Source organism: Fundulus heteroclitus, chromosome 24 (assembly GCF_011125445.2).
Source record: "Fundulus heteroclitus isolate FHET01 chromosome 24, MU-UCD_Fhet_4.1, whole genome shotgun sequence".
Classification (NCBI taxonomy): Eukaryota; Metazoa; Chordata; class Actinopteri; order Cyprinodontiformes; family Fundulidae; genus Fundulus; species Fundulus heteroclitus.
In genome coordinates, this window is record NC_046384.1 from 12,134,017 (window position 1) to 12,161,614 (window position 27,598).

A 27,598-nucleotide genomic window follows, 5' to 3' on the forward strand; every position below is an offset into this window, starting at 1 on the left:
GAAAAGTACAGTGCTTTTCCTTCAAAAATAAGGTCATTTCAATGTGACCCCAAACTTTTGAACGGTAGTATACATAAATTATGATTATGACTACTACCGTGACTACATTTTAAAATCATGATTTATGTATTTAAAAGTACCAATTCGGGCGGCCGATGTACGGATGTACACTGTGAAATCTACAGGTGGGTTGGTAACCTCTCTTACTGCATTTTTTACTGAAACATTCTGCTAACCACAGCTGCCAAAGTATTTCAGTAAAAACAACAGATTTTTTTTTTTTTTACAGTGTAGCTTCACTCCTACTCCTCCAGCCATTCATTTTAACGCCAGCTCCGATTCAGAGCTTTATACCTCCCTGCGTACACAAACCTCAGGGCCTGGTGTTGACTGTCCCGTCATGAATCCAGGTATTTACAGGTGTTCTACACCACGCACAAGGGATGCAGCTGACTAAGCCCTTTATTGTGCCTGCGGAGACCACAGCTTATTTGCAAATGTGCGCTTTTCAGGTGAAATTATGTACCGGCGATTGAACAAGTTTAGGTAACGAGAACATCTGAGAAATCACCCGGAGCTGAGATTTAATGGCATTGTTGGACAACGCACTAAAAAAATTTAACTCCTGTGCAGACGATAACAAAACCATTACCACTGTTTTTGTTTTTTTGTTTTTGGGGCCACTTACTCAAATTGCGAACATCACAAAATACACAGCTGTCAAATTAGCCCAAATTTACCGAGGACGTTCCTGCTCCCAGAGGGGATAGAAGTTGCTTCCACGGCCCTGAGAGGAAAGCGGGCTGAGTCCGCCATTATGCGTGGGGGTGAGTTAACTCATGAGCCGACTCAAGAGTCAAAAATTTTAATTGAAATGTTTGCTGATAGTCTCCGCCGGTGCCTCAATTAGATCTGTAATTAGAACTTTAATAGAGCTCTGCAGGATCGGTTTTATGATCGCAGCATCTTTACCGCAGTAATGGTGACCCTCTCCCATCTATCCGGTCGGTGGCTAAAGCCAATTATGAGTTTTCGTTTTCTCTGCGGCACAGACTGCATAATGGCCACTTGTTAATTTTAATTCAACCCGGTAAATTAGGGATGTATGTATGGTTGTTTTTAATGCGTTGCTGCCCCCGTGTGGACATTCTCTCTCACTGCATCTTGGTGAATTCTCATTCTCATTGGTGATTCTTGTTCTCTCTTGCGAGGATCTCTTGTTTCGAGATGACCCCCTGACCTTTTTTTTTTTTTTTGATGGTGCTGTGTCGCCTGTGCCGTGCCTCTCCAGGTTCGTGGACGGCATCGAGACGGACCACCAGAGCAGCCCGGCTCAGAGGTTCGACTTTTCTCCCAGCGCGACGCAGCGCTTTCTGCCCGGCCCCGATCCGGCCGCTCCAGGTTAAAAACCAGAACAAATAACGAGGGGACTGATCTGCAGCTGCTAGCTTCCTGTTTTAACTCACGGGTTGTCATGTGTACCCAGGAGCCCGGGACGGCGGCGACACCATGCAGACTATCGAAAAGCTAAAGCACGAGGTAAACCTGAAGGGCTTGCATGTCGAAAAATAAACGCCGCCTTGTCGGATTTGGCCCTGAAGGCGACACTAGAGTCTTAAAAACCTGCAAAGGAGTTAGTTCTCCACTCATTTCTCCTGATGCATTCTCAGACATTTGTCGTTTACGTCTTACGTCGCACCCTTCTCGTCTGTCTCCCCAGATGTGCGTCCTCTCCCGCCAGGTAACAGCCGTGAGCCAGGAGCTGCAGGAGATGACCCGCCTCCTCAAGCCCCTCTTCCACAACCCCTCCGCGCTGCTGATGCCCTGCTCCGTGACGCCCCCTCCCAGCGTGTCCCCTCGCTGCTGCTCGCCGGGCCCGACCACTTTAGCCCAGCAGGCCCCGGTCCCCTGTCTGCACTCCCCTCGGCGGGGCGCAGGCGCGGCGTTTCAGGGGCAGCCCGACCCCCTCCGCTGCTCCCTAGCCGTCTCCCCTCCTCCCTCTCATCGCTCGGCTCCCCCTTCGCTCAACAGCTCTCCTCACGAGCACACGGCTGTATCCCACCCCTGCTTTTCGTCCTCCATCCCATCGTTCACCTCTCCTCTCCTGGTTGATTTATCAGAACCCGGCTCCGAGTCACAGATGCAGGCCCGATCCCACCTCCCGGCATCCTCCCACTCCTGCATCCGGCCCTTTCTGCAAGCCTCCGGCACGGCGGCGAACCCCCAAACTCCCGGGATGAACGTGCACGACGTGCAGCTCAGCTTCGTCGACGAGGGGCAGCCGTCGGTGTAAAAACGGACCTCAGTCGGCCAGCTGCATGACGAACAATCTGGCCCGAGTCTGGCATGCTGCTCTGTAGACATGTTTTTAGACCCTTCTCATGAGCACGCTCTATAAAACGTGAACACAAACTTGCTAAACTGTGTTTTTTTTATGTGTTTGGTCCTGAAACGGTTTTAGAAACAGACAAATGAAGGGAATTCTGGGAGTTGTAGGAAGTAAAACGGTCCTTTTATGGCAGAGATCCCGTTAATTGTGGGATTTTAAGGATTTATTTGAACTACGTTTCTTTCCAATTATACCAGAAAAAAAAACAGCAATGATTTTTTTTTTTTTTTAAACCAGAATTAGGAGCTTGAATTCGTTTTTTATGGATTTCCTGTAATCCGCAGAGGGGGGAAACTACACATTCAGGTTTACAAATTAAGCTGAAGCCAGATGTTTAAAACACACTGAATGTCTGACATTAAGCCAGATTTGACCTTTCCTGTTTCATTACGAAGACTAAAATTGTCTCCATTAAAGGCCAGAATAATCAAAGGGAGTAAATCTAAACCTGATGGATTCAGTAAAGATTTGCAGGGCAGAAAAGGTGAATATCCAGATTAAGTGTGCTAATACAGCCTCACCAAAGATGGCTGGATGCTTGAATTGATTTAAAAGGAGCGGCAAAAAGGAGTTTAAGGGTGCAACCAGGTTTCTGCACCTTAGTATTTGGAAGATTTCCCTTTGGAACAGATTGTTTTTTTTTTTTGCTTTTAAGATGAAATGTGCAGGAAATACGTCAAATTAAAAGTGGAAAATCTTTGGTTTGAGTTATCGTGTTTACACTTTGAGACGTCTTAATGATCGAAGATCATGTTAGCCGCTTCTGAAGCATCAGAATGCTCATTAAAACTTTGTTCTCTCACCTGCAAGTGTTGCCGATTTAACCTTTTATTCAACAAACAGAAAGATTTGGGTTGGATTCATTTTTCAGATTAGAAATAAAAAGTTGGGATATATTTCCTAATGAATGACAGTAGTTTGAGGCAGTGTTAGTAAAAGTAAAGATTGATTATTGGCTCTTAACTAGGAAGAGAAATTCAGTCTCCACAACTTTTTTCCCCCTTTATGGTGGTTTTCTATTGATCAAAACTGTATAATAATCATTTTTTTATTGCTTCAAAGACTAAACTGTTTCTTTTAAATCCTAAAGATGCAGGGCGGTCTCCTTTGATATGTCGGTATATTTGTGTGAGTTCATGCAAAACCTCATTTTGGTCTCTTTTATGCCATCTGACCCCTCTGTAATGGAGACAAGCGCTTTGTCGTGGGAACCAGATCCAGCGTCTGACTCCGTGGTTCCACTCCCGCTCACGGTCTTTATTTGCAGAGGGATTACTTTGCAAAAAGAGTTCAACCACTGACCACTGGAAAGCTCACACACGCACACAGGCCGGCATACAAATGCAACGCTCGGACACAGTTTAAAAAAAAAGAGGTTCTCTCTGCTCTGTTGAATTTCTCATGAAGTGGGAAGATTTAAAAAAAAAAAAAAAAAAAAAAAAACACCCTGTCAGCTTTCTGACTAAACCGTAACATCAACAGCCGCCTCCGACAGTCGCTTTCAGATTTAAACTTTAATTCACATTTAAAAAATGAGGAACATAAAACAAAGCTGTTAGACATTTGATATAACCTTAACCCTTTATAACTGTGCAAACATAAAAAACAAATGTGTATATATATATATATATATATATATATATATATATATATATATATATATATATATATATATATATATGTCATTGGGGTATGCTTTTAAACACTGCAAGACATTTTTACCCAATTAAAATTTTTCATAAATCAATTATGGATGTGTAAAAATACGAGGACATTATTGACCCTTTTTTTTACAAGTTGTAATTCAGGCAAGATGTGAATCTGTGTCTGGAGACACTGCGCCCTCATCGCTTGAAGTGGCATTACCACAAAGTCGCCACCGTGAGGCAGCATTTCTATTTCTACAGTCTGGTTAAAGCTGGATGTCACCACCACTCCCCCCACAGTCTGACCTCCTGTTTAGTTTCCCTGCTGCTTTTAAAGTCCATCTGGATGAACAATTGTTGACAAATTTTCACTATTTCTTATCCTAATTTAAAGCTGCAACAGCAAACTGGTTTATTATTGCTGCTACTTTTTTATGGCTGCAGATGCATATTTAGTTTATTGTGTCTTGGGATTTTATTTATTGACCTATTTATTCAAATGATAACTTCTGGTCTCTGTGTATGTATATATCTGCTTGTGTATGTGAGTAATGATAAAAAAAAAATCCTGTGGACCAACACCAGCAGAGGTCAAGCAACTTGGAGCCTGTGTCTCTCCACTCTTTCTTCAGACTCTGGGACTTACATTTCTAGTGGAAATGAAATCCAAAAAAAAGGACTTTGGAGCACCGAGCAAAAGCCTTTCTTTCCTGAGCTGAGGTAAGACGCTTCTAATGTAGCCCACCTCCAGGAAAACTTTGTTTGTGGCGGCTTTTAAATCTCTGAATCTGTTCCCATCTCTTGAATGGACTTTGCTTTGTAATCCTCTCAAGGCTGCGGTCATCCCTATCGCTTCTTGTCCCATACTTTTTCCTTCCACTCAACTTTCCATTGATCTGCTGTGTAACCTACCAGCTTCTTTAGCAATGTCTCGACGTGGCTGCTTGCCAGCAGTCTTTCTGAAGATTTTAAGGGGCCTAAGACGTGAAATTTATCTAATAGAAATCTTTTCTTGATGGTCCCATTACATTCAGTTTCTCGTGAAAATAATCAATATTTTGATGTAATTGACAGTATACGTACTTTTTTTCAAAGGCTTTCATCAATATCAATTTAACCTCAGCCCTTTTCATCTTCCCGTTCTTCCTCACAACTTTGACGGCAATCAACACTGGGAGCTGATGCTGACGTGACGCGGCAAGTGTGTCTGAGGAAGAGCCTTTGCAAACCTGTTTGGTCAATAACGTCAAAGCAAAGGTGTGATTTGGAGGTACGCTGCCAGTGATGCAGACAAACATCTAAAAGATCAACAGTCTCATGTTGGAAGGGTTTTCAAATGCCAGTAAAGCTCCTGGAGCATCAACATTATCCCTTTAACTATTAGCAACTTACTCAAAGCTCTAATACGGCTCCGCCCCCTGCCAAGGTTGGTATCAAACGTCCATCTCTTAACACTCCAAAAATATAAAATGACCAAAAGTTACAATTCCTTTTACGTCTGTGTTTAGTAGCAAAAAATTTAGTAGCTATGCTAATAATAAAATGAGAAATGGTGAGAAAAAAAACGTCACACATGCTCCATGTTTCAGTGTTAAAGCAATTATAATTTGAGAAAGTATGCCTCTTGTGTCCTAAAACCTTTTTTTTTTTTTTTTTTTGAAGATCCAGACTGAAGCTGACAAAGGTTGACTAGAAACTAGTCAGAATCCAGGAAAAACTTCCCAGCAGGCTCTGTCTGATCATCAGATAAAATGTGATGCCAACTCAGCAGAAACTGGACAGGCATGTTGATGACTACATTAGCATTGGTCAGGTCCTTATTTATACCCTGAAGAAACCTGTTTTCTACACTGCAAAAACGGAACTAAAACTAAGTTAAACTTTTCTTGAAATTAGTGTATTTGTACTTTATTTGAGCAGGTAAATAATATAATATGCCAATGGAATAAGATTTTTGCAGCTAAAATAGGAAGAACTTATCTCCATCAACTTATTTCAAGTGAATTAATTTTACCCCTAAAATGATCTTATTTTAGGGGTAAAATTTTCTTTCCATTGGCAGATAATCTTATTTTCCTAATCAAATCAAGGACAAATATACAAATTTTAAGAAGATTTTACTTATTTTTGGTTCTGTTTTTGCAGTGTAATTAAATGTTCAACTAAAGTTTAAAACTTTCATCAAACATTAACACGTGTTAGTATCTGACATAGTTAGATTATTGATTATTGTTGTTTATTGTTATACACAACATGTTTGAATATATGTTTGAATCTATATAGCTGATGACTTGCCTCCTATTTACAGTTTTTGCACTAATTAAGAGAATTAGAATAATGTAACAGCTTTACTGACATTAATTAAAGGATTCTGCAATGAGGAAAACAGTATTGATGATCGCATCAGTGCCAAGTTTGAAAACGTAGGTTCACAACAACCCTACCTTGTATATACACATACATGTACTGGTGCGTTGTTGTTTCCGTGTGTCTCCCTGTTCATCTTGGTGTCTTTAGAATTTCAACAGCCTGTCCACTTTGTTACCTGAGGAAGATGGCATCTATCTATATTTGTTTCTATCAAGTCAGTTATGTTACAGGAGGAATAACCTAAATTATTTACTATGACACTATAAGGCAACCGGACCCACCCATCCTGCGAGACGCACACATAGACACAAAAAAAATCAAAATCTAATTTAAAAATGTGTTTTTTTTCCCAATAACTCATCACATTTTTTATATTTTAACCTTTAATCTTATAATAATAAAGGAGCACTTTAAAGATTCGATTATTGTTAAATTAGTCAAATAACGTATTAGAAGGTGGCTTCTCTGATTGGGGCAATTTATTGCTTTAAATGTTTGCGCCTTAGCTTGTTTTTAGGGGTGTGATGTGGTAATAAAAACACAATCAGAAGTGTGTCATGACGAACAATGTGAGTCTTTGCTGAATCAGGCACGGCCTGGCTGGCTCTCGCTCAAGTCTTGGGAAGCCAACCCCTCGGTCTCCGTGATGGTGAGTGAGTTGTGGTGGAAAGTCAAACACGTTTAAGATGATGCTGGACAGGTGGAGTGTTTGCAGCACAGAAACCACAGAGGAGGAGGCAGACGGGCTGAGCGGTAATCATAGGTGACTATTCTTCCATCTTAAATAAATCAAGAAGTGCTGACCACACTGTTGGTGAGCTGCAGACCTGTTATTTTGGATAAAGCAGCGATGAACGGACTGCGCGTCTCTGGGGGAATCACATTTTTAATGCCGTCCTTAAAGAAGAACAATGTCTCATTTAAAAAATAAAAAGATTTATTAGCTGAGGCTTTTTAACCCCTGACCAGTCATGCTTTCTCCTCTGTTCCCAGCGGTGCTGGGCGGGCTGCCACAGACTTCCTGCAAGTGAGTAACAACGTGGTTCCTGTGAAGCTATTCCCCTAAAAAGCCACAGAATGATTAATAAAGATTCAAGACTAAATTAAAATCCTGTGACAATTCATCTTTCTGAGAAACACGTTAGGTTCTATTAAACAGAAAGTACCCCTGGCCCAGTTCTGTGACTAGCCATCAACAAAGGCTTTTGTGTCATAAACTTTTCTTTTTACTATCCAGTAGAAAGTACTCCTGGTCCAGTCTCAGGAGATGCTCTGGAAGCCCGGATTGCTTTGATAGCTGCCTTCAGATCATCTGCGTTGTTGGTTCTGGAGTCTCTCATCTTCTCCCTGGATTCTCTACAGGGTTCTGGAAGGAAGCATTAAGCGCTCTAAAATGTCCTGGTAGACGGCTGCGTTGACTGTGGACTGTGAAAATCCAGGAGACCAGAACCAGCAGAGGACAGGGCTCCCTAAATCATCACTGACTGTGGAATCGTCCCACTCGATGTGCTGACTCTTTTCCCTGATGTACCTTTTCCTACCGCACTTTTTCCTTCCACTTAACTTTCTACAAACATGCATTCCATGGGAAAAAAATGCTTCTCTAGCAATCACCTTTAATAATATGAGTTTAACTTTCTGAAATGAGCAACAAAAAAGACGTTTCACAATATTTTCTTTTTAGATCTAGCTGCTAGCGCCGTTATACGTTATCAAGACTCAAAAGCATACATTTAAGAGGTGTCGGAAATTAAAAGAAGCACTTATTAATAGATATTTATTGAGTGGCCCAATTATGTATCCATTAGTAGCAGCAAAGAAATAAATATCTAATATATTTAGTTTCCCGTTTCACCAGCAGAGGGGACAAAGTACTGCACCCGTGATGGAGGTGAAGACAAATAAAACTATTAAAACTATATATTTTTTTGGGAGGGGGGTTAAGAATTTATGAACGTTCAGTCAGATGCACCGACTTATACCGAACAAAGGTGTGGCGTTCGTATTAATCTCCTTTTTTTCCCCCCATCACAGCATCTGGGACATTAATACGCTTTTCTAAATCTGTCATCACATTACTCATTTATGGTCAGAAAGAATTAATAAGCACCTCAAATCTTTCCTCACCTATGGGATCTAAAGCTAAACATCCTCATTTTTTTTTTTTTTTTACTTTAACTTAAAGAACCATTTTTGACGGGAAGAAAAAGACGCATTTGTCCGTACATGTCACTCTGCCTCCGGATTTTCCCTCCCTCCTTCCCTCCTCTCCTCTCCTTCCCTCCCTTCTTTCCCTACATGTGTCATTTTACATCTCCTTACCCCGCCGGCTGCAGCAGCAGCAGCAGCAGTCTGCCCTCATCACTCTTCCTCTCTGCACCTCCCGCTCTGCGATCTGTCAAGAAAAAGAAGGAAACATTAGGGGGGAGAAATTCACTTTATATCAGGCTGGATTCACTCGTCTTCACCAATGGATGGAGTTTGTCGCCCAGGCTGCGCAGTGACTTCCTGAAAAGTGAGTGAGCATTTTACTGGAAACTTTTGATCGGGCGTGGAGACGAGAAACATGTTGTTGTTTTTATAATGACTATACTTCTTGAAACTTTTAGACAGGCCACAAAATAATAATCTTATCACTTATAGACTTTATAGCAATATCAAACTATTACTTTCTATATAGCTGCATAAGAATAGTACCTATGAGTGGCTGGAGAGGATATTTGTTATAATGTGGCTACCTATAGGTCTTGTATCTGTATAGATATAATATAAGAGAGATAGATAGATCGATATAAGTAGATGAGATATATACACAGATAGCGGGAGATAGAGAGGATATAGAGAGTATATATATAGATATGAAGAGATAGACACATAGATAGTATATATAGTAGATATAGTATATATAGCGGCGCATATATATATATACTTAATAAAGTTATTTGTAGACTTTTTTTCAAACTAACACATCAACGAGCTCCTCCTACTATATGATCAATTATGTCTGTTCCTGGTTGACACCTTTCAAAGTTTTGGCAAATATTGTTATATTATGAACTTATTTTGTAGAGGAAAAAAAAGAAAGACACAAGAGTAGTGTAAAATAAAGTTAAAAAGCGTAAGACAGAGCGATCGAAATATTTAAGATGGGCGATTTACTTCATTAGATATATAATTTTAAAGCTAAAAACTGAAACAAGACATCCCAGTGTGGCAGCAAATCAAATTTGGTTCAACATAAAGAATATTTTATAACAAGCTGCTTTTTTCCCCCCTAATTCACATTTACTTAAAAGTCTTCAGCTCTATTTCCAGAAACCTGGACGTTTCGGTTTTGCTTGCCAATCATACGTTTTCCTCCTCTTTTCTCAATCCTGCAGTTGGTTAAAGGCAGCTGCAGCTAATATAATTAATATCATGTCTGATTAAGCATGCACATGAGCATGAACAAGGGGCCGTTTTTTGTTGTTTATTCCTCTCACATTGGGATTACCTTGTGATTATAGTGCTTCACTTGGCACACCTGGATCAAACGGAGCCATTATTAGCCTGATTGTATTAGCAGCAGCTGTGTTTTTGGCCCCGTGAGCGCACAGAGCTCTGTTTCTTACTGCCTCTCAGGGAGGAAGTGGAACCTGGAGACGGCCCGTCCAGTGAGTGATGATGAGCATTCATGTATGCCGAATTTTAAACCGGGACGTGAACATTCAGGCAGCGCAGGAAATAATGTTGATTTGCTTTTAATCAGCTGTTAGGAAGGACTTCTTGAAAAATAGAGATTTTTTTAACGGAGTTTGCAATGTGAGAAGAAACTGGTGAGGATGCTCAGACTTTTAACTAGTTTTTAACAGTAAATTAGCAATTGGACCATTCAAAATCAATCTACATTTTTAATATATCAAATTCTTGTATAGAAAATGTATCTGAAATATGTTGAAAAAGCCTTATTAAAAGTTGGGAGGGTGATTAAAGTTTTTCATATAGTCTCCAGGTTGAATCGGCATTTGAAACATTTATGTATTAATAAATGTTGTGAAAGTTGGTAATTCCCTAATATGTTAAGGTAGCCTATTTAGGAAAAATGTAGAGATTTTTTTTTTTAAAAGTGACTTGACATTTGAGTTTATTTATAATTTATCTTGAGGAGAATTATCAAAAATTTCCAGGCTTGTAAGGTTTGTATCTAACAATCCAGGCATCAAAATCTGTGTTTTTTTTTTTTTTTCTTTCTATAAATGAAGCCAAATTTAGAGCCAGCTTCACTTTGATCAGCTATATTTGGAGATTTCCCCAGCTCTCTGTTTGTTGACTCCTCTGAAAACCTTCGTTATCTGCTTCCAAATGAAATCCTGTTGAGTCGCGTCTCTGAACTCGGTAGTGGATGCGCTGACAGACCCCTAAACCCCTGCTACAGACCCTCTAAGGTTAAACCCTGTCTTAATAAATCAACTTTTATGTGCGATTTGTCATTCAGCGGCTACCGAGTGCATGACATTTGTCCTCCATGTGTGCTTGTAAAGTGAACAGTCTGTGCTGGGAGTGTGTGGTCTCTTAGCTGCACGCCCACCTAATATGCTGCTTGAAGTGGGTTTTATGTACATTTTAGGCCCCCAGAAATGCAATTGAGACCTTTTTATCATTATTATTATTATTAAGAGTTTTATTTAATTAACATTCAAATAGCAGATAGTAAATGGGTTGAAAAGCTTATAATAAAAATCTGAAGCTGGCATTTAGTGTTTTTGCGTTTTAATAGGTTCTTATGGTTGGCCTGGCTCTGCAGGAGTCACTGAAGCTCACAACCACTTTGCTTCCTGACAATGCCCAGAATAAAAAAAAATAAAAATCTGCAGATGTTTGGTTAAAAAAACACTTTATCTTAGTATTTATAATGGATGAATTCTATACTTTTTATTTAGCAATACTTCTGCATTTGTGTCAGAACTTTCAAAAGAGGGGAAAAAAACACCCTTTTTCCAATTTTAAACTTTTGTTTTTGTTGTTTTTTTTACAAGACTCCTATTTAATTCAAGTTGCATATTTATTCCTCATGCAATAGCTTTCCCTGTGTGTTCTTGAAACACGCCACCACCATCTTTCTCTTTTTTTTTTTCTTTCTGTTCCCACATTTTATGTCTCCCTCATTAATGGCTTGATAATTGCTCTCGTTAGAGGAGGAAATATGAAGCAGGGGAAAAAGGGGGGGGGGTGCGATTTCAATCCATTACCCCCAAATATTCCAAAAACGTGTTTATTAGAAGCAGATGAAACTCAAGCTGAGGGAGCACTTTGTACGGCATCAGACCTTTTCCTGCGCTGCACTAAAATGCATATTTGTGGATATTTACTGGGTAGGAAGGTGTGGGGGGGGAGCTCAGCTGACTGGAGATTTCTGATGTTTTTTTGGCTTTTGGTGACCAGGGGTCATTAAATCAAGATAAAGGCTTGATGGGTGAATTAGAAAAGGCAGCGTGGGATGAACAGCTGCACCCAGAAGGGACAGGGATGGGAGGAGATCGGCCGCTCGGTGATGCAACATCTGCTCTGGAGAAACACAAGAGGCAGGGCGTTTTGAAGGAGAATCGGCCGCACGTCAGACTACAATGTGCAAATAAAGCGTAAAACTTAACTAGAAAACGATCATCTGATCGTATCTGGACTCTTCGGCTCGGTGCGAGCTGCTACAGTAATAAACATCATATCAATCTCAGTTTAAATCCATCTCAAATAAGCAAATGTTGACTCTGAGGGGAGTTTTGAGCCCAGAATCAAGTGTTGCTACCGTCTTTGTGATGGTCCTACTGGAAACGATGAGGTGCAAAGACAGACGAAAAGGCTTTTAGTTTGCAGGCGGGTCTTGGTTTCTCTTTTTGCTTGTTTTTCTACCTCTTGAAAGTTAAAAGAACAAATCTCAGAGGTCTGACGGTGGCCAGATAAAGGGAGGCATAAGACTGCCACGGTGTAACGTTGAGCAACCGGTTCACTAAAACAAGATGCTATTGCTTTAATATATAAAACCAAGTTATTCCCACTGCTGCTAAAATCATTTATTTATCTTTATTATTGTAAAGACTGAATAAAAGCACAAAATAGGGATCCGCTAAATTTAGCAGCATTTGAATAAACGCGAACATTAAGTAGCTTATTTATTAGCTTTTTATAGAGTAACAAGCGGCTATCAGCTGTCCTGCTGTAGTCTCAAGGCTTCTTTATAAAACCGTAGTTTCTCCACTATGACTGCAACCAGAAATATTAACAAATCTTCGTTTCGAGTGACCGGAAAGCGTAGTAGACTTTCTTTTCTTTCTTTTTTTTTCTTAATCAAGCTGCCTGGCAGTGCACAGCAACAGGTGGGGGAGGGGTCACACGTCACGTCGCGTCACTCCGGCATCTTTGGCATCTCGTTTAAGGGACTCCAAGCTACAGCAATAGTATCGGATTGGACAAATATTCAGCTTTTTTTAGAAAGCTTTGGTTTACGTCGGTACTGAGAAGCTGGCTGTCCCTAGATGTGACTCAGCAATAATTCGCAATGGAGGACATGAAGGTTGCGTAATATTCAAATGTCTTATTTGTTTGGCTGGATGAGGGCTTTCTTTTCCATGGAGTTATGAAACGCTGCATTCGAATATCATCATTTTATAGCCCTTCACATTTGCTCACATCTTTATATACCTTAGTGGGAGGTCTTATAAACTATATCCTTTGCTAAAAAGGTAATTTATTACTACTTCTGCAAACACATCTGGTTTCAACATCATTCTTCAGTTTCTTTTAACAAGCAAAATTAATGAGTTGGCGGGGGGGGGGAGCAGAGTTACTTTCACATTGTCTGGCTCAGTCATACGAGCTAACTATATAAGATTTAAGTTATAAAATCCCTTTTTAAATCTTTTTTTTATTTTATACATTTGCTAGAAGTGAAGATGTTGTGCATGAGTGAAACGCTTTGGATGACCTAAAAAGTAAAGTGAGGAAAAAGAGGCGTTTTGGAGAACAGTTTGTTTTCGTCAAAGTGGAAAAACTCGCTTTTAATCTCCAAAAACTGACACTTTCAACAAAGATCATTGCATTAAAAAGTCCTAAAATAAATGATTCTGGGTAAAAAAAAAAAAAAACTGGACTACTGTGCGACTGTGTGCAGCTCGAGCTGAAGGAAGCCTCCCAGAAAATGCGAGAACAGACGCTTGTGCGAAAAAGATCAAATGCAGACGCTTAAAATGACTAGCTGAGCCCGGTTTTTATTTATTTGTAACTACGGTGCATTGTTATAATGTTCCGTCCACGCCTTTAAACGCCTTCACGACTTCAACTCCAGCCTGTTGTGTACTCCTGCGTCTAAACAGAGGATAATAAACAGTTCTGTATTTAGTCTGCTGCGGCCGCGCAGGCCTCCGTTTTCTGTAAATAACCGAGATATTCGTCGCTCGCGTCGAACTGAGGAAAAGCAGAGGAAGATTATATATCACGCTTTAAGTAAACTTATGAGCAGTTTCATGTCAGAACTCATGGGCCTGCGTATGCTATTAAATCACTCCAGTTTCAGGTTTAGGAGTCTTCATCATATAATGGCTGTAATTATTGTTCTCTTTTAGTTACAATGGATCTTTTTTTTTTTTTTTTTTATAACCAGCTTCGTACACCGTGCTGGGCGCTCCTCTGGAAATCTACACTGGGATGGAGCAGTGCGGAGGCAGAGGAGGGGGGCCGGAGAGCCCCGACCTTCAGGACAGAGCCAGCCCAGAGGAGCGGGGGGCAAAACCCGAGAGCCCAGCCGCCGCCGGCGGACCCCCGCAGTGCAAGGTGAGCCGTCTGGAGGTGAACGGCAGCCCGGCTACTCCGCAGATCCAGCAGAACGGCAGCGCACCGCTGAGACCTTTAGGAGGTAAAGCGTCCACGCAAGTAACCTTCTCCTTTTTTTATTTTTTTATTAGATATGTAATTCTCTTATGCATAAATGAGTGTTTTTGAAGACTGCATGAGGCTGCAAGAAAAGACTGGAGGACTACATGTGCGTTTTTTGCCACAATGACCAAAGCTTCCTGCTTAGCTTGCAGTGCAAATAGCAGCTGACCTGTGCAGGAAAGTCCATGAAACCAAAGCTAAAATTAACAAATGTCATGCACAGACCTGGCAGGAATCTGCTCCTTCAGATCAGGCTCTATCACGTCGGATACTGTTTGTTTACCCGAAAATCACAAATTTAGGAACGTGAGGTTCGATTAGTTGACCGCTTGGATATTTTTGGTACTGTCAGAAAGAAGGGCAAAATACCACGTTGTTTAACACAGTTTAAGACAAAAAGCAAAGTATTGGGGGGAAAAAAGTGAAAAAACAAAACAACTGGACTTTTTTTTCTGAAGTAGGAAGACGTTTCGCTTCCTATCCAGAAAGCTTTCTTAATTCAAATGTCTGCAGTAATGTGGAGCTCCAAGCTTTATAGTACTGCCCAACAAAGGCCTTGTTATGGCTTAGCTAACATGCAACATGCAAACTGAACCGAAACGCCTCCTTAGCAACGGGTCGTCGTTAAGGTCATTGTTGGCCTGCCATTACTAAGGGGGTGTTTCGGTTCAGTTTGCATGTTGCATGTTATCTAAGCCATTACAAGGCCCTTTGGGGCAATGATATAAAGCTTGGAACTCCACACCACTCCAGACATTTGAATTGAGAAAGATTTCTGAATGGGAAGCGAAACATCTTCAAACTTTGGAGAAAAAAAAAGTCCAGTTATTTTGTTTTTTTTTACTTTTTTCGGAATGACCATGACCTGGATGACTGAGAATCTTCACCAGCAAAAAGCAAAGTAACTGAACGTGTTTAACCAAGGATTAAAACAGTGTCGTGATGGCTTTTGTCACACTGACTTACAATGAGCTTCCTGAACCGGCTGTGAGCGGAGGAGACCATCCTGCAGCCAGCAAAAAGGGAGGATGCTGACGTGCAACAGTCAAAACGTACAAAAGGAAAAACAAAAAGGCCCTTTTCACTTTTCAGAGCTGCAAGCTGACCAGAATGCACATAAAATGCGCTCATCCAGAGCTCAAGCTGAGCACGTAATCATGCATCATCACACACATGGACACGCTGTGCCGACGCCTCCTTCCACCGAGCGCCGGGGTTATTGGCCGATGGCGTGCCTGGTTTCTGCCGCGGTTCTGGCTCCGGCTGAGGCGTCCCGTCTTCGTCAGGAGGAGGATTGACAGCTTGCTGATTGACAGCTCCCGTGGGACCCAACCGGTGGACCAGATGGGCGTGAGCTGCTCCACGGTAACGGAGGGGCTCCGGGTCCGGCCCAACGCCGTGGGGACCGGGGGGCAGCAATGGAGTCCTGGACGTGGCGTGTTTTCACGGCGCTTCTGAAAAGAGGGTTTCGTCCCATGTGGGTTTTAATGTGCGGCTCAGGCATAAGTGCGGTTGTGCAACGCCGCAACGAGCCGCGTCCACACAGACTCTGGTGAGCAGATGACAAGAATGCAGAAATGGTGACGTCAGCAATGACTTCTGGAGAAATCCCCTTTAGTCTGATTCTACTAATCATATTAATAAAATAAAAAGGTAACAAATCCACTTGGGGATCCGTTAAAAAACGTGTTTTTATGTATTTTAAAGAATAGGGCTGTGTGATGTTAGGAAATCATCCAGTATGTGGTGACATTGGTGAATATTATGACTTTTCCTGCAACAAGTAATATTGTGAGCAAAAAGAATCCAAGTATTGACATTTATGGCCCCTTTCCTCTCTAAGAGGGCTCAAGGTCTCTGAAACGTTTACGTCTGGACTTTGACTAGGCCGTTCCAGCACACAGATGAGCCTCGTTCTAAATGTTCAGGGTCATGGTCCAGTTCAAAAGTAAACCCCCCCGACCAGATTCCCGTAGCTACAGAGGGAAATCATCTCGGCAGCATGATACCGCCACCACCTTGTTTCCCAGCAGAGATGTTGTGTTCAGGGAGGGTTGGTTTTCCAACCACTCATTGTTTTACATGTAGGTCAAAAAGGTTGAGTTTTGATCTAATCTGGCTAGAGTACTTTCTTCTGTACTCCTCTGCATTATTTAATGTTTTTCTTATATTGGGGGCCATAAATGCCACTTTTTTTTTTTTTTTTTTTTTTTTTTTTTATTAAACTCTGCGTTGCATTGATTTATTACACAAAGTTGAAGTTTGCGGTTGTAACGTGATAAAAAAAAAAATCCGGTGCTCTTTCTCCACTTCTTTAATCTGCTGCCAATGTCTGGATCACTGCAGCTGTCCTTTCTTCCAAGATGCTGGTGAAGATTCTCAGTCATCCAGGTCATGGTCATTCCAAAAAAAAAAAAAAGTAAAAAACAAAGCAACTGGACTTGTTTTCCGTAGTTGAAGACGTTTCGCTTCCTCTCCAGGAAGCTTTCTCAATTCAAAAAGTCTACAAGGCCTTTGTTTGGGCAGTAGTATAAAGCTTGGTACTCCACATTACTCTAGACTTTTTGAATTGAGAAAGCTTCCTGGAAAGAAAGCGAAACGTCTTCAACTACGGAAAACAAGTCCAGTTGCTTCGTTTTTTTACTTTTCTTCCAAGATGCGTTTGACAGTCATCTCACAAAAGCCATGCGCATGTGTTTCAACTCCCGCAGGCTTGATGATCCCCGTCTACTGCGTGGTGGAGCACGCGGACGCCGGCGGGGACTGCGAGGGCCGCGGCGACCGTAACGCCGAGTTCGTCCTGGTGCGTAAAGACGTGCTCTTCACGCAGCTGGTGGAGACGGCCCTGGTGGCCCTGGGATACTCGCACAACTCGGCGGTGCAGGCTCGGGGTAAGTGAGTGGAGGACAGGAAAGGCGGGGCGTTTGTTTCAGTACTGAACAGCTCAATGTAACATAAGACAACTTATTCGGACCCTTTTCTTGTACCTACTCAATTAAATAAAGTATAATTAATGTTTGTTTCAAAAACGTTGCAATTTCAAAGTTTAAACAAACTCCAGCCGGGGTACTTTCTTGGTTTTAAAAAGTAAAGTCTCATATCAAGTCATGAACTACGGAGCCCTAGAGGGGTCATCGCAGAATGTTTTGCATGTTGAGAGAATGTGCGCCCGTTTTACTAAATCGTGTGCACAATTTACTAAATCGTACGCTCGTTTTACTATAGTGTGAGCTCATTTTACTAAATTGAGCTCTCATTTTAGGCATAGTAAAACGAGGGCACAATTTATTAGACGAGTGCACTATTTAGTGAACATGGTTCTACCTAAACGTGGCCACAATATGTAAAACGTGCACTCAATATTGTCTTGACACATGTAAACATGAGCACGTTATAGTATATTCGAGATCTCGATCTACCAAAACGCACCCACGAATAATTAAAACGTGTGCTCGAATAAGTTTTATTAATTCGAGGACTCAATTAAAAGGAAACGTGCTCACAAATAATCACAACCTGAAAAAAAATATCACTTAAAGTGAGCTCTCCCGGGCTCCGTGATGAACAGATAATGAAATTGTATATTTACTGATGTTTTGAGGTTTAACCTGAAAGCTTCTTTAGAATAGCTTTTACTTATCTTCACTTGAATTAAATGTAAAATATAAAGAGTGCCATTGAAACTGCTGTGAGACCTTGAAGATTTGTCTCCTCCACACAGCTTTACTTGAAACGTTCTAACTTTAGATTTAGTCCTAAACTGTTTTCAGCTTCCTTCATTAAAGCCAACGAGAAATGTTTACCACCAACATTAAGCTGTCTGTCTCGGTTTATCTACCCGAAAGGAAAGGTTTTTTTTCCCACCGCTGTGTTGTTACTGATGAGCAATTAATTATTAAGAGAAGCGGACGAATTAAAACACGACCGTTTCCCAGGTGAGCCGGCTTTATCAGAGCAGAAAACATCAGGACGATGCAGAAAAGGTATTTTCTAGATAAAAGCTGTCTGCTTTCTCTTCCCTTATCTCCTCCTGCGATTCGGTCTGCCCACTCGGCATCATGGTGGCCGACCCCCCCCCCGCCCCGACAACAACATCGTATCCGACCATCTCAGACCCACGCCACGAAACGAATACATAAATAAATAAACAGACATGTTTTCCCACCAGGCTGAGATCTGAACCAGGAGCTGATAGTGTTGAATGTGCGATAAGCCGAAGTTTTTCAGATTGTTTCTCGGTGAGCGCACAGCAGTTTGGCATTCCTGGTGTCCCGTAAACACAGGCCACTGTAACCGAGAGGCCAACGCCCTGCGACCCACCCACCCCTCCTCACCTCTCCTAAATAGCTAGGTTTTGTTCTGAAAAATAAGCCTTTTCTTTTCAAATAATTTTTGGCTGGAGTTGTGCATTTTTTTTTTCCCCCTCCAGTGTGGTTGCAACCAAAATTATACAGAGACTCTTCTATTTTCCTCCGTGATTGAATTGCATCTTGCGTGGCTCTGACTGGATGAGTATTTTTAAACCCCTAACAGATTCTCGCCGGGCTTTTCCTGTAGTTGCACAAAAGAAGTTATTTCTCTAAGGGTTTTATAGCTACTTTTGGGTGTTTAGTTACATTTTATTCCTTAGCATGTCACCTCAGCTTTATATATAAAGTTCACTTGAGGCCCTTATGAACAAGTAACCCTGAGAATCTAACCCTAACCCTTAAAATCTAAATTTAAAAGTTCATATTTAGTTTCTTAAAAATATGTCAAGGATGTGATAAACAGGCTTAACTGCCCCGTTATACATCATCCTCAGCAGCTTGAGCGAAAATGCTGCTTGTGACCGACATGTTACACAATTTGAATGGAGAAAAAAAAAATCACTGAGTTAAGAATATTTGAAGCATAAATTTTTTTTTTTCGTGTAGTTGCTCTGATATTACGCTAAGTTTCACGACTTTTGCCACTCTGCCTAACATGTTGACACATTAGCCAAATTGTTTGAATAAAAATCCAAGATGAACGATAATTTTACTTTTCATACTTGTACTGATAATTTGCTGATCTTGAAATCTTTACTGGTAAACAAAAGAGGAAAATTTTAATTTTGTTCACATGTGGAAAATCCATTTAATATTAAAAGAAAAGAAGTGGACCAAGAACTAAGCCTTGGGGTCCACCAGCATAAGTTTTTTTTGTCCTGATTTACAGGATCCTATTTAAGCCACTCTAGACTTGTCTTAAAAAAAGTTTTATTACTGAAAAAGTGTCAATTGCCTTCTTCAAATCCCTGTAGAAGCTTCAAACTACCTTGCAGCATCCAATAAAATTAACTATGGAGCCTCAAGCACTTTGTGTGACTGGTTTTGGGTATGATGGGTTTTTTTTTTACTTTTTACATTGTATGTATGTGTTTTAAACCACTGTAAAACAAATCTACCTACAGGTATAAATAAAGTAATTGTTTTTCAGGGAGCAGGTGGATATTTCAAAAAACAAATTCAACTAACAAATCCAAAAACTGTTTTTGGCTTTTGTTGGTTGCAAGGTTGTGGAATAAGATTAGGTAAAACCGTAAAAAAAAAAAAAAAAAAAAGATCTGCAATCACATGTTTGGTTTGAAGTGTGTTTAAACCAAAAGAAAGTGGTGAATGTTAAGAATATATAAGTTAACAATGGAATCAGAAACTAGCTGAATCTCAGTTATACGTGGCTCTGTTACGCCTATGAAGGTTTTTAAAAGTGTTTCACAACTGCTGAAACTTTTTACAATGCCGCTTCGATAGTGATAACCTCTTAATGAGATGGTTAAGCTTTGGAGTTCGCCTAGCGTAATAAAGCGCTGCCCCTCCCCTACCTATTGCTGCGTCCTGCCTGTCAGCTGACTTGGAGAAAGACAGACTGGAATTTTATGAAATTTTTCCAGAGAAGCAAATATGGTAGTAAAAGTTTAGATGATTTCAGTTTCTGGATCACATCCACATGAAAACCTGCTCTTGTTCCCGGTTTGTTTGACTCCCAGATTGTGCACTCATTTCATGTTTCTCCTCTGATTAATCATCTAGAATACCTCGTGTTTTTTTTTTCATAATAATTCCTATGCAACTTAAAAAAGGTGGGCATGCACAGACGAACAAGGCCGGCCAAGGCTACACTGTCTGGGTTTAATTTTTGGAGATCCGAACATGATTAGCTCTGTTTACATTTGCACTTCCAGTCGAGGGTCGAGGGAAGGCCAGGTGGATGATGCTCCAAGACTACAGAGTTGAAGACAAGATTATTGGGATTAGTGCAGATTCTCAACCTGTGTGCTGCGCTTTGTGTTTTCTGCAGGCATCATTAAAGTAGGACGATGGAAGCCGATGCCCATCCATTACCTGACGGACGCTCCAGAGGCAACGGTGGCGGACATGTTGCTGGATGTTTACCACATGGTTACACTGCGCATCCTTCTGCACAGGTCAGCTAGCTGCTTATCGTTCGTATTCATAGAGAAACAACTTTTCCTTATTTAATTTGTACTCTGATCACTCTAGCGGTAAAGAAATCTACAAGACAAAAATGTTAATACTTTTAGCAATTTTGGGACTTTTGATTATTCGTTTGGTGAAAAATGCTTGAACGCCAGAGTCCGTCTCTGAATTGAAGCAGTACACTGGCAAAAGGGAACTAAAAGTATTAAAGTGCTAAAGTATTTGTCCTTGATTTTGAGCAGGCAAATAAGATTATCTGCCAATGGAATAAGTATTTCTTACCCCTAAAATAACATTAGCTATACTGCACTAGAAATAAGATGATGGAGATGAATTGTTCCTATTTTAAGTGCAAAAATCTGACTCCACTGGCAGATCATCTTATTTACCTGCTCCAGTCAAGGAGAAATCCACTCTTTTCAAAGAAATTTCACTTGCTTTTTGTTCCCTTTTTGCAGTGTATTGGTGCATTGCACGGCATGGATGGAAACATTAATGACTACCTTCACTTAAAAGCTTAATGTTGGCCTGTTTTTTTCTCAAATTTAAACCTAGTTTGGGCTCATTGTCTCAGTGCTGCATCTAATTGTCAACCTCAGATGTTGGAAATTTTGAATGGACTGAATTTTAGCCCTAACCCCATGGAAGGAGCCAACTGAGCCAAAATCTACAAAGAAGACTTTCCTTACACCACTTCTACCCTATTAAAAAAAACAAGTATAACAGGAGATTATTGTTGCTACAAAAAGTGAAATTTCTTGTATTTAAGCAGATATTACTGGAGCTTATTTATACATTTAAGCCTTAATGGACAATTCTGACCTTGACTGGATTACAGAAAACTCCCATTTTTGCAAGTCAAAGAAAATAAATCAGTTGAAATAAATCATTAAAAGCCTCCGATTGATGATATTTATGTTGATTGTGAGTAAATGTTCAACTTTCAGAGCAGATTCTTACAGATTTGTCCCTGATGGAGGAAAGTAGATGAGCCAATGATTTTGTGGCATTTAAGTAAAGGCTAACTAAACAAAGACGGAGCCGAGAATGGAACCAAATGTCTTAGTCTTGACTTTTTTCATCAGCAAATGGTTAAATTTAGCAGCTAGTTCAACCTCAACTACTGTAATCCAAATACCTGGAGCCCTATGTTTTAGAACACAGGTGTTAAACTCAAGGCCCGCGGGCCGAATCCGGCCCGTCAAGGTAAATTATCCGACCCTCAAGAGGGCATATATAGAGGCATATATCCTTTAAAAGTGTATAAAGTGGCTAAAACTGTGCTTCCTGTAAGTGTAACTCACCCCAATATCAACTTTTTTTTTATATAAACTGTATAAACTGGGCCTAAGGTTTCTACTTTTATGTTACTGTGCATTTTTTATACTTCTATGTGAACTGAAATGAAATTATAAAATGAAAAGTATCGTCTATACACGTGCAACCGGCCCTTTTAATGACTTCATGACGCCAAAGTGGCCTCATATAGAAATGAGTTTGACACCCCCGTTTTAGAAGGACCAATGAGTTCACTCACAAGCAAATGCTTTTCTGTTGATCACCAATTAAGTCTCCAGGCTTTTGCTCACTTAGGAACTGTGTAGCTGTGGAGTGTGTCCAGCATCAGCTCCTAACGAATATCTTTACTGCAGCTTTTCCCGGCTGGAGGATCTGCCGTCGGAGCAGTGGACCCACGCCACAGTGAGAAACGCCCTCAAAGAGCTGCTCAGGGAAACCAACCAGAGCACCTTGGCCAAGGAGTGCCCTCTCTCCCAGGTATCGGCGGCCATTCGCTTCGTTCGGGCTCCACATCAGGGGCGGTTCTAGACAGGGGCCAATAGGGGCCTGTGCCCCTGTAGAACCGTTCCTGGCTCCTGTACTAAAGACATGATATTAAATTTCTTAGGATGATAAATGCTGACAAAGATACTATGATTGACTGGTCATTTGGATCAGTTGTATTTTTTTTTTTCGTTTATGTTTTTACCCAATAATAAAATAACAAAATAATAACAATAATTAAAAATTAAGCTGTTTCACGTTAAGCTCCCGCTGTATTGAGAAAAGATCAGGGCTCTTTGGCTTACTTAATATATTAAATGATGAAATGTTAACCTGTTGAGTCCCCCCCCCCCCCCAAATCTTTTGTTCTGTGCCCCTGTAAAGAAACACTGGCCCCACCCTGGCCCGCCCTGCTAAATTTGGTCAAGAACCCCCACTGCTCCACACGCTGACACGAACGTGCGAGCGGCGATGGCCGAGACGCCGCTGAGCGTGTTCTCTAAACACACGTTCTCGTCCTCAGCTCGCCGCACACTCTGCGCACCGTGTAATCTGACTCAGTCACATGTGCGAATATCGATACCGTCCCATGGGAAAGGATGCGAGCACGCACACCTCAATTATCCCCGCCGCTCACACACACCCCACAGTCATTAGCCTTCCAGCGTGTCATTTCGAACCGGTGATTTATACCCGAGACTTAGTCATGATGTAATTAGTGATTAGGGGAAGCGTGTGGGCGGTGCGCGTTCGCAGCTTGACTCATGTGAGTTTTCCTCCTCGGCGTTTCCCATGTTGAGCTCGGTGCATCCCCTGCTCCGAGGAGGTGACCGCAGGTTATATTAGGAAGGGGAACTGGCGGGTGGGCAGCAAGTGTTAATAAATCAGCGGGGAATGGGTTGGTTAGTGGTTTAGGGTTAAGTCCACCAAGCGCCATCTGCAGTCCCAAAATACTGTTGCCCTCCAGCAGGTAAAGTGGTGTCAGAAAAACCATAAATAAATTGATTCGGCTGTAAAATTGGTGCCATAAATGTTTTCCCACCTGTTAATCCGTCCCACGTTTTTTGCTGCATTACAGCCACAAACTGGGTTGTTTATTGCAATTTTTTATTTTTTTGTGTAATGGATCAGCAAAAACAAAAAAAAGGAAAGGAAAAAAGTTGCTTGTTTGTAAAGTGGTTTCATTTTCCGAGCAGCGTCGCATACTTTTATAATCTGCGCCGCTGAGTCAGAACGTTTCGTCGAACATCTTTTTTGCAGGAATTATAGCTGCAAGTGTTTTATAATTCAAATCTGAAAATACTTTATTTATCCCCGAGGGACATTACATAATGTAATTAAGTGAATGAATGAATTAAATAAATAAATGTGGCTCCAAAGGGCTTGCAGATCTACAAAGGTTTAATCGTGAAACTCTGATTGGATGGAGAACATTTTTGAGAATTAGCTTACAGGTTTGGCCTCTCATCCTCAAATAGACTTTGACTAGGCCAATCTGACACGTCAATATTATTTCATGTTAAGCCTCTCCATTGTAGATCTGACTGTAAGCCAGACAAACAGTTTTGTTCGAGCTTTTCTGACTCGTGCTCTTCTTTTCCGGCTTGTCCGTTTAGTGGGACTACAGCTTTGCAGCTCGGCCAAAACCTTTCCATATTTAGATGATTGCTGGATCAGAGCTCTGTGAGATGTTCAAAGCTTGGCATGTGGTTTAGTGACATGACTGTCTGCTGCTTTCCTTTTTGTCTTCATGATGCTTTTTGGTTTATATTTGTGGGCATCAGAGTAAACGGGGCTGATTACTTGTAGGTTTGTCTCATAGTTTTGTTAAAAATGGATGTTTCTGGACTACAAAGCATTAACGCTTGTCCTGTTTTCTTTCCCCTAAGAGTATGATCTCAGCCATTGTGAACAGTTCCTACTACGCAAACGTCTCCACCTCCAAATGCCACGAGTTTGGCCGCTGGTACAAGAGATACAAACGCTTCAAAGGTAACTTTTCAACCACATTCTCATTAATTGGCTCATCAGTTTCAGAAGGTAAATAAATGTCAGCTATTTATTTTTCCCCATAACTGTAAAGTCTGACATTAGTTTATGCTGTTTCCTGTGAAGCAAACGCATATGTTCATGACCACATGACGTCAGATATGCTTGCTGGCCGTCACAGATCACTGCATGCAAGAATTTACCAGATCAATTAATAATTAGCTGCAGTCTGTGCACTTACTCCAAATTCCATCTAAATTTACACTTTTAAGGTGTTTTTTTTTTTTTTTTTTTTTAGCTAAGGAGAACTTCACCGGTTTCAGAAAAGCTTATGTAAGACACCACCACAATTTAAGAACTTAAAAGAAAATCAGCTTTTTAAAAAGGCCATAAAAGTATTTTTTTACAGACCCTAAATGCATTTAAGCATCAATGGTCTTTTTCTATTAGATTGTATTTAAAATTGTGGATAAAATCTCTTTCTATGGTTCACAAAGGCAATGCAAGGCCTCTTCCCTGCAAACTAAGACCAACCCAAAGTTTCCAGAACCTAAATTGGAAAAGCTAAGTCCAATTAGTGCCGCCGTTCCTTTGCTCTTGGCACTCGAGCGCTGCAGCGTTCTCATCCGTCTCACTGTGACGCGTCTGCCACAGGTATAACCAACGCACTGAGATGTTTCATGAAATTCTAAGGAGTTTCCCAGTGTAGGTGGCAGGTTTCTGCATCTCCACCGTCAGTTTCATCCTTGCTGTGGAGGACGTAATGCAATCAGGACTCCTTGGTTTATCAGGGGAGGCTTCTCTGGAGCAGTGGTTTCCACTTCCTGTCCTCAGGACCCACTGCGCCTGCTGGTTTTAGATAAATCGGCGATGAAGAGTCCTCTGCAGCCTTTGATGGCTGCCGAGGAGGTCATGCAATTATTTGCATTTAGGTGTGCTGCACTGCAAAAACGGAACTAAAATTAAGGACATTTTTCTTGAAATGAGTGCATTTTTCTTGATTTGAGCAGGTAAATAAGAGTATTTGCCAAGATTTCTGCACTTAAAGTAGGAACAATTCATCTCCATCATCATTTTTCAAGTGCAGAATTTTTAATTATCTTATTTTAAGGGGTAGAACTACTAATCCCATTGGCAAATAGTCTTATTTACTTGCTCAAATCAATGAAAAATGTACTAATTTCTAGAAAATGTTGCTTACTTTTAGTTCCTATTTTGCAGTGTGGAGCAGAGAGGCATTTAAAACGTAGGACTGAAAGATCTAAAATTCACTGCTGACTGCCATTCTGACCATTTTAGTTGGTTTTAATATAAACCATAGAAGCACCTGTTTGGCCCTCTTCCTCCTCTGTCGTCATATAACTGAAACAACTAATGTGCAATAACCTGTGCAATAATCCTGAAAAGAAGTGACTTCTGCTGTTATTACCACTTTAATGTACGTCAATACATATGTATATAGCCACCGTGAATGTACATAATCCTAAATCTCTGCTTTATTTACTTTTTGTATATTTATTTTTATTATTTTTTGATCCACTGTATATACCTGATGCACCTTTTCCTCCTTTTGGCACCTTCTTCTGATTATTGATTACCGAGCCGATGTGACAAGTGAATTTCTCCAATGTGAGATTAATAAAGCCTATCTTATCTTATCTTCATCACTAAAGACGGTGCTACGTGTGTAACAGCTGGAAGCCGTATTTGAGTCATCCTAAGCGTGTCTACGTGCCAATCTAAGTTGATTTGCTGACCTCTGATTGACGCATTCGCTGTCAATCAGATCTGTATTGGATAAAAGACACAGGGTTGAAAGTTATGCTCAGATATAGCTTGATAATTAAAGGATCCAAACACTGAACCAAGGAATTATTGAGACTATTAAAGCTCACAAAATGGTTTTCCTATATCCCAGCAAAGGTTTCTATCGTGTTCTTTATCTCATTTGTTGCGTTTGCTTCCTTAAAAGTTGCCTCTCGTCATTCACGCCGGAAACTTTGACAGTCTGACTCCCCTGCACCTCAGCAGCCGACAGTGTTTATATCGTTTTGTTGTGTTTTTTTTTTTTTTTTAACTTAATGAAACCTCCTAAAGACACTCAGACACTTTAAAAACCGACACTTACCGCTCGTCACGGCTCAAGTTAATAACTCACCTGCCCGAGCGCCTTCAATCTGCTGATGTTTTCACACTCCCCTGTCCGCCCCCCGCGCGCCCGCCGACGTTTACCTCGGCCTTCGCGCGTCGCCTGTGCAGCGTGAGGCTTCTGTCGGCGACGGCTCTCGTCGGGACGGATCTGTCACACGTGGCTCACATTAGCGTCACCCTTAATACACATGACAAAACTAAATGCTCTTAGCTCCTAATGGAAAACAGCGGTGCCTCCCCAACACTCATAATCTAAACCAGCACACGCCGTCAAGAGTCTCGCACTCATTAAAGAGACAGGATCAAAAATCTGATGCCAAGTTTTCGTCTGTCTAATAACGGAAAATAAGACTTTTTAGTCCGACAATAACAGCGTTGGGTAACTATTTGTTTTACCTAGAGGCTTTAAAAACAGACCACAGTGTTTTTACCCCTAAAATAAGATCATTTTATATTTAGCACTTGAAATAAGATGACGGAGATGAATTGTTCTTATATTAAGTGCAAAACTCTTATTCCAATGGCAAATAGTCTTATTTAGCTGCTTAAATCAAGGAAAAATGCACTAATTTCAAGAAAATTTTACTTACTTTTAGTTTCCTTTTTGCAGTGTATTTTTCCTTGATTTGAGCAGGTAAATAAGACTATTTGCCAATGGAATAAGATTTTTCGCACTTAAAATAAGAACAATTCATCTCCATCATCTTATTTCAAGTGCAGGATATCTAATTGTTATTTTTAGGGGTAAAAATACTCATTCCATTGGCAAATGGTCTGATTTAGCTGTTCAAATCAAGGAAAAATATACTAATTTCAAGAAAATGGTACTTATTTTGAGTTCCCTTTTTGCAGTGTGATCATAAAAAAACTCCAAATGCAATGCGTGTGCATGAGGTGATGAACTG

General features: G+C 40.8%; 2 protein-coding genes and 1 long non-coding RNA gene across 6 annotated transcripts in view; 2 read left to right on the forward strand and 1 right to left on the reverse strand.

The window, feature by feature from the left end:
• Positions 1-2,616, forward strand: part of LOC105921532 (potassium voltage-gated channel subfamily H member 8) — a 57,924-nt gene extending 55,308 nt beyond the window's left edge. The window contains exons 13-15 of one of the 2 annotated variants that reach the window (XM_036127960.1): positions 1,292-1,401; positions 1,487-1,539; positions 1,721-2,228. In XM_036127960.1, coding sequence (XP_035983853.1) covers positions 1,292-1,401; positions 1,487-1,539; positions 1,721-2,112 — 555 coding nt within the window. In that variant the 3' untranslated portion in view covers positions 2,113-2,228. Of the gene's footprint in view, positions 1-1,291; positions 1,402-1,486; positions 1,540-1,720 lie in introns of both variants that reach the window. The other variant, XM_036127959.1, reaches the window with a different exon arrangement.
• The window catches only part of LOC118557724, a 30,309-nt gene extending 3,266 nt beyond the window's left edge, over positions 1-27,043 (reverse strand). The window contains exons 1-2 of the long non-coding RNA XR_004927958.1: positions 26,701-27,043; positions 8,728-8,800 (exon numbers count right to left, since the gene is read on the reverse strand). This is a non-coding gene — a long non-coding RNA (uncharacterized LOC118557724). The remainder of the gene's footprint in view (positions 1-8,727; positions 8,801-26,700) is intronic.
• Positions 8,617-27,598, forward strand: part of LOC105921455 (DNA-binding protein SATB2) — a 31,792-nt gene continuing 12,810 nt past the window's right edge. The window contains exons 1-6 of one of the 3 annotated variants that reach the window (XM_012857176.3): positions 8,617-8,920; positions 14,039-14,290; positions 17,022-17,201; positions 20,632-20,758; positions 22,424-22,547; positions 24,443-24,545. In XM_012857176.3, the coding sequence (XP_012712630.2) occupies positions 8,632-8,920; positions 14,039-14,290; positions 17,022-17,201; positions 20,632-20,758; positions 22,424-22,547; positions 24,443-24,545 (1,075 nt within the window). In that variant the 5' untranslated portion in view covers positions 8,617-8,631. The other 2 variants (XM_012857177.3, XM_012857175.3) reach the window with 2 other exon arrangements.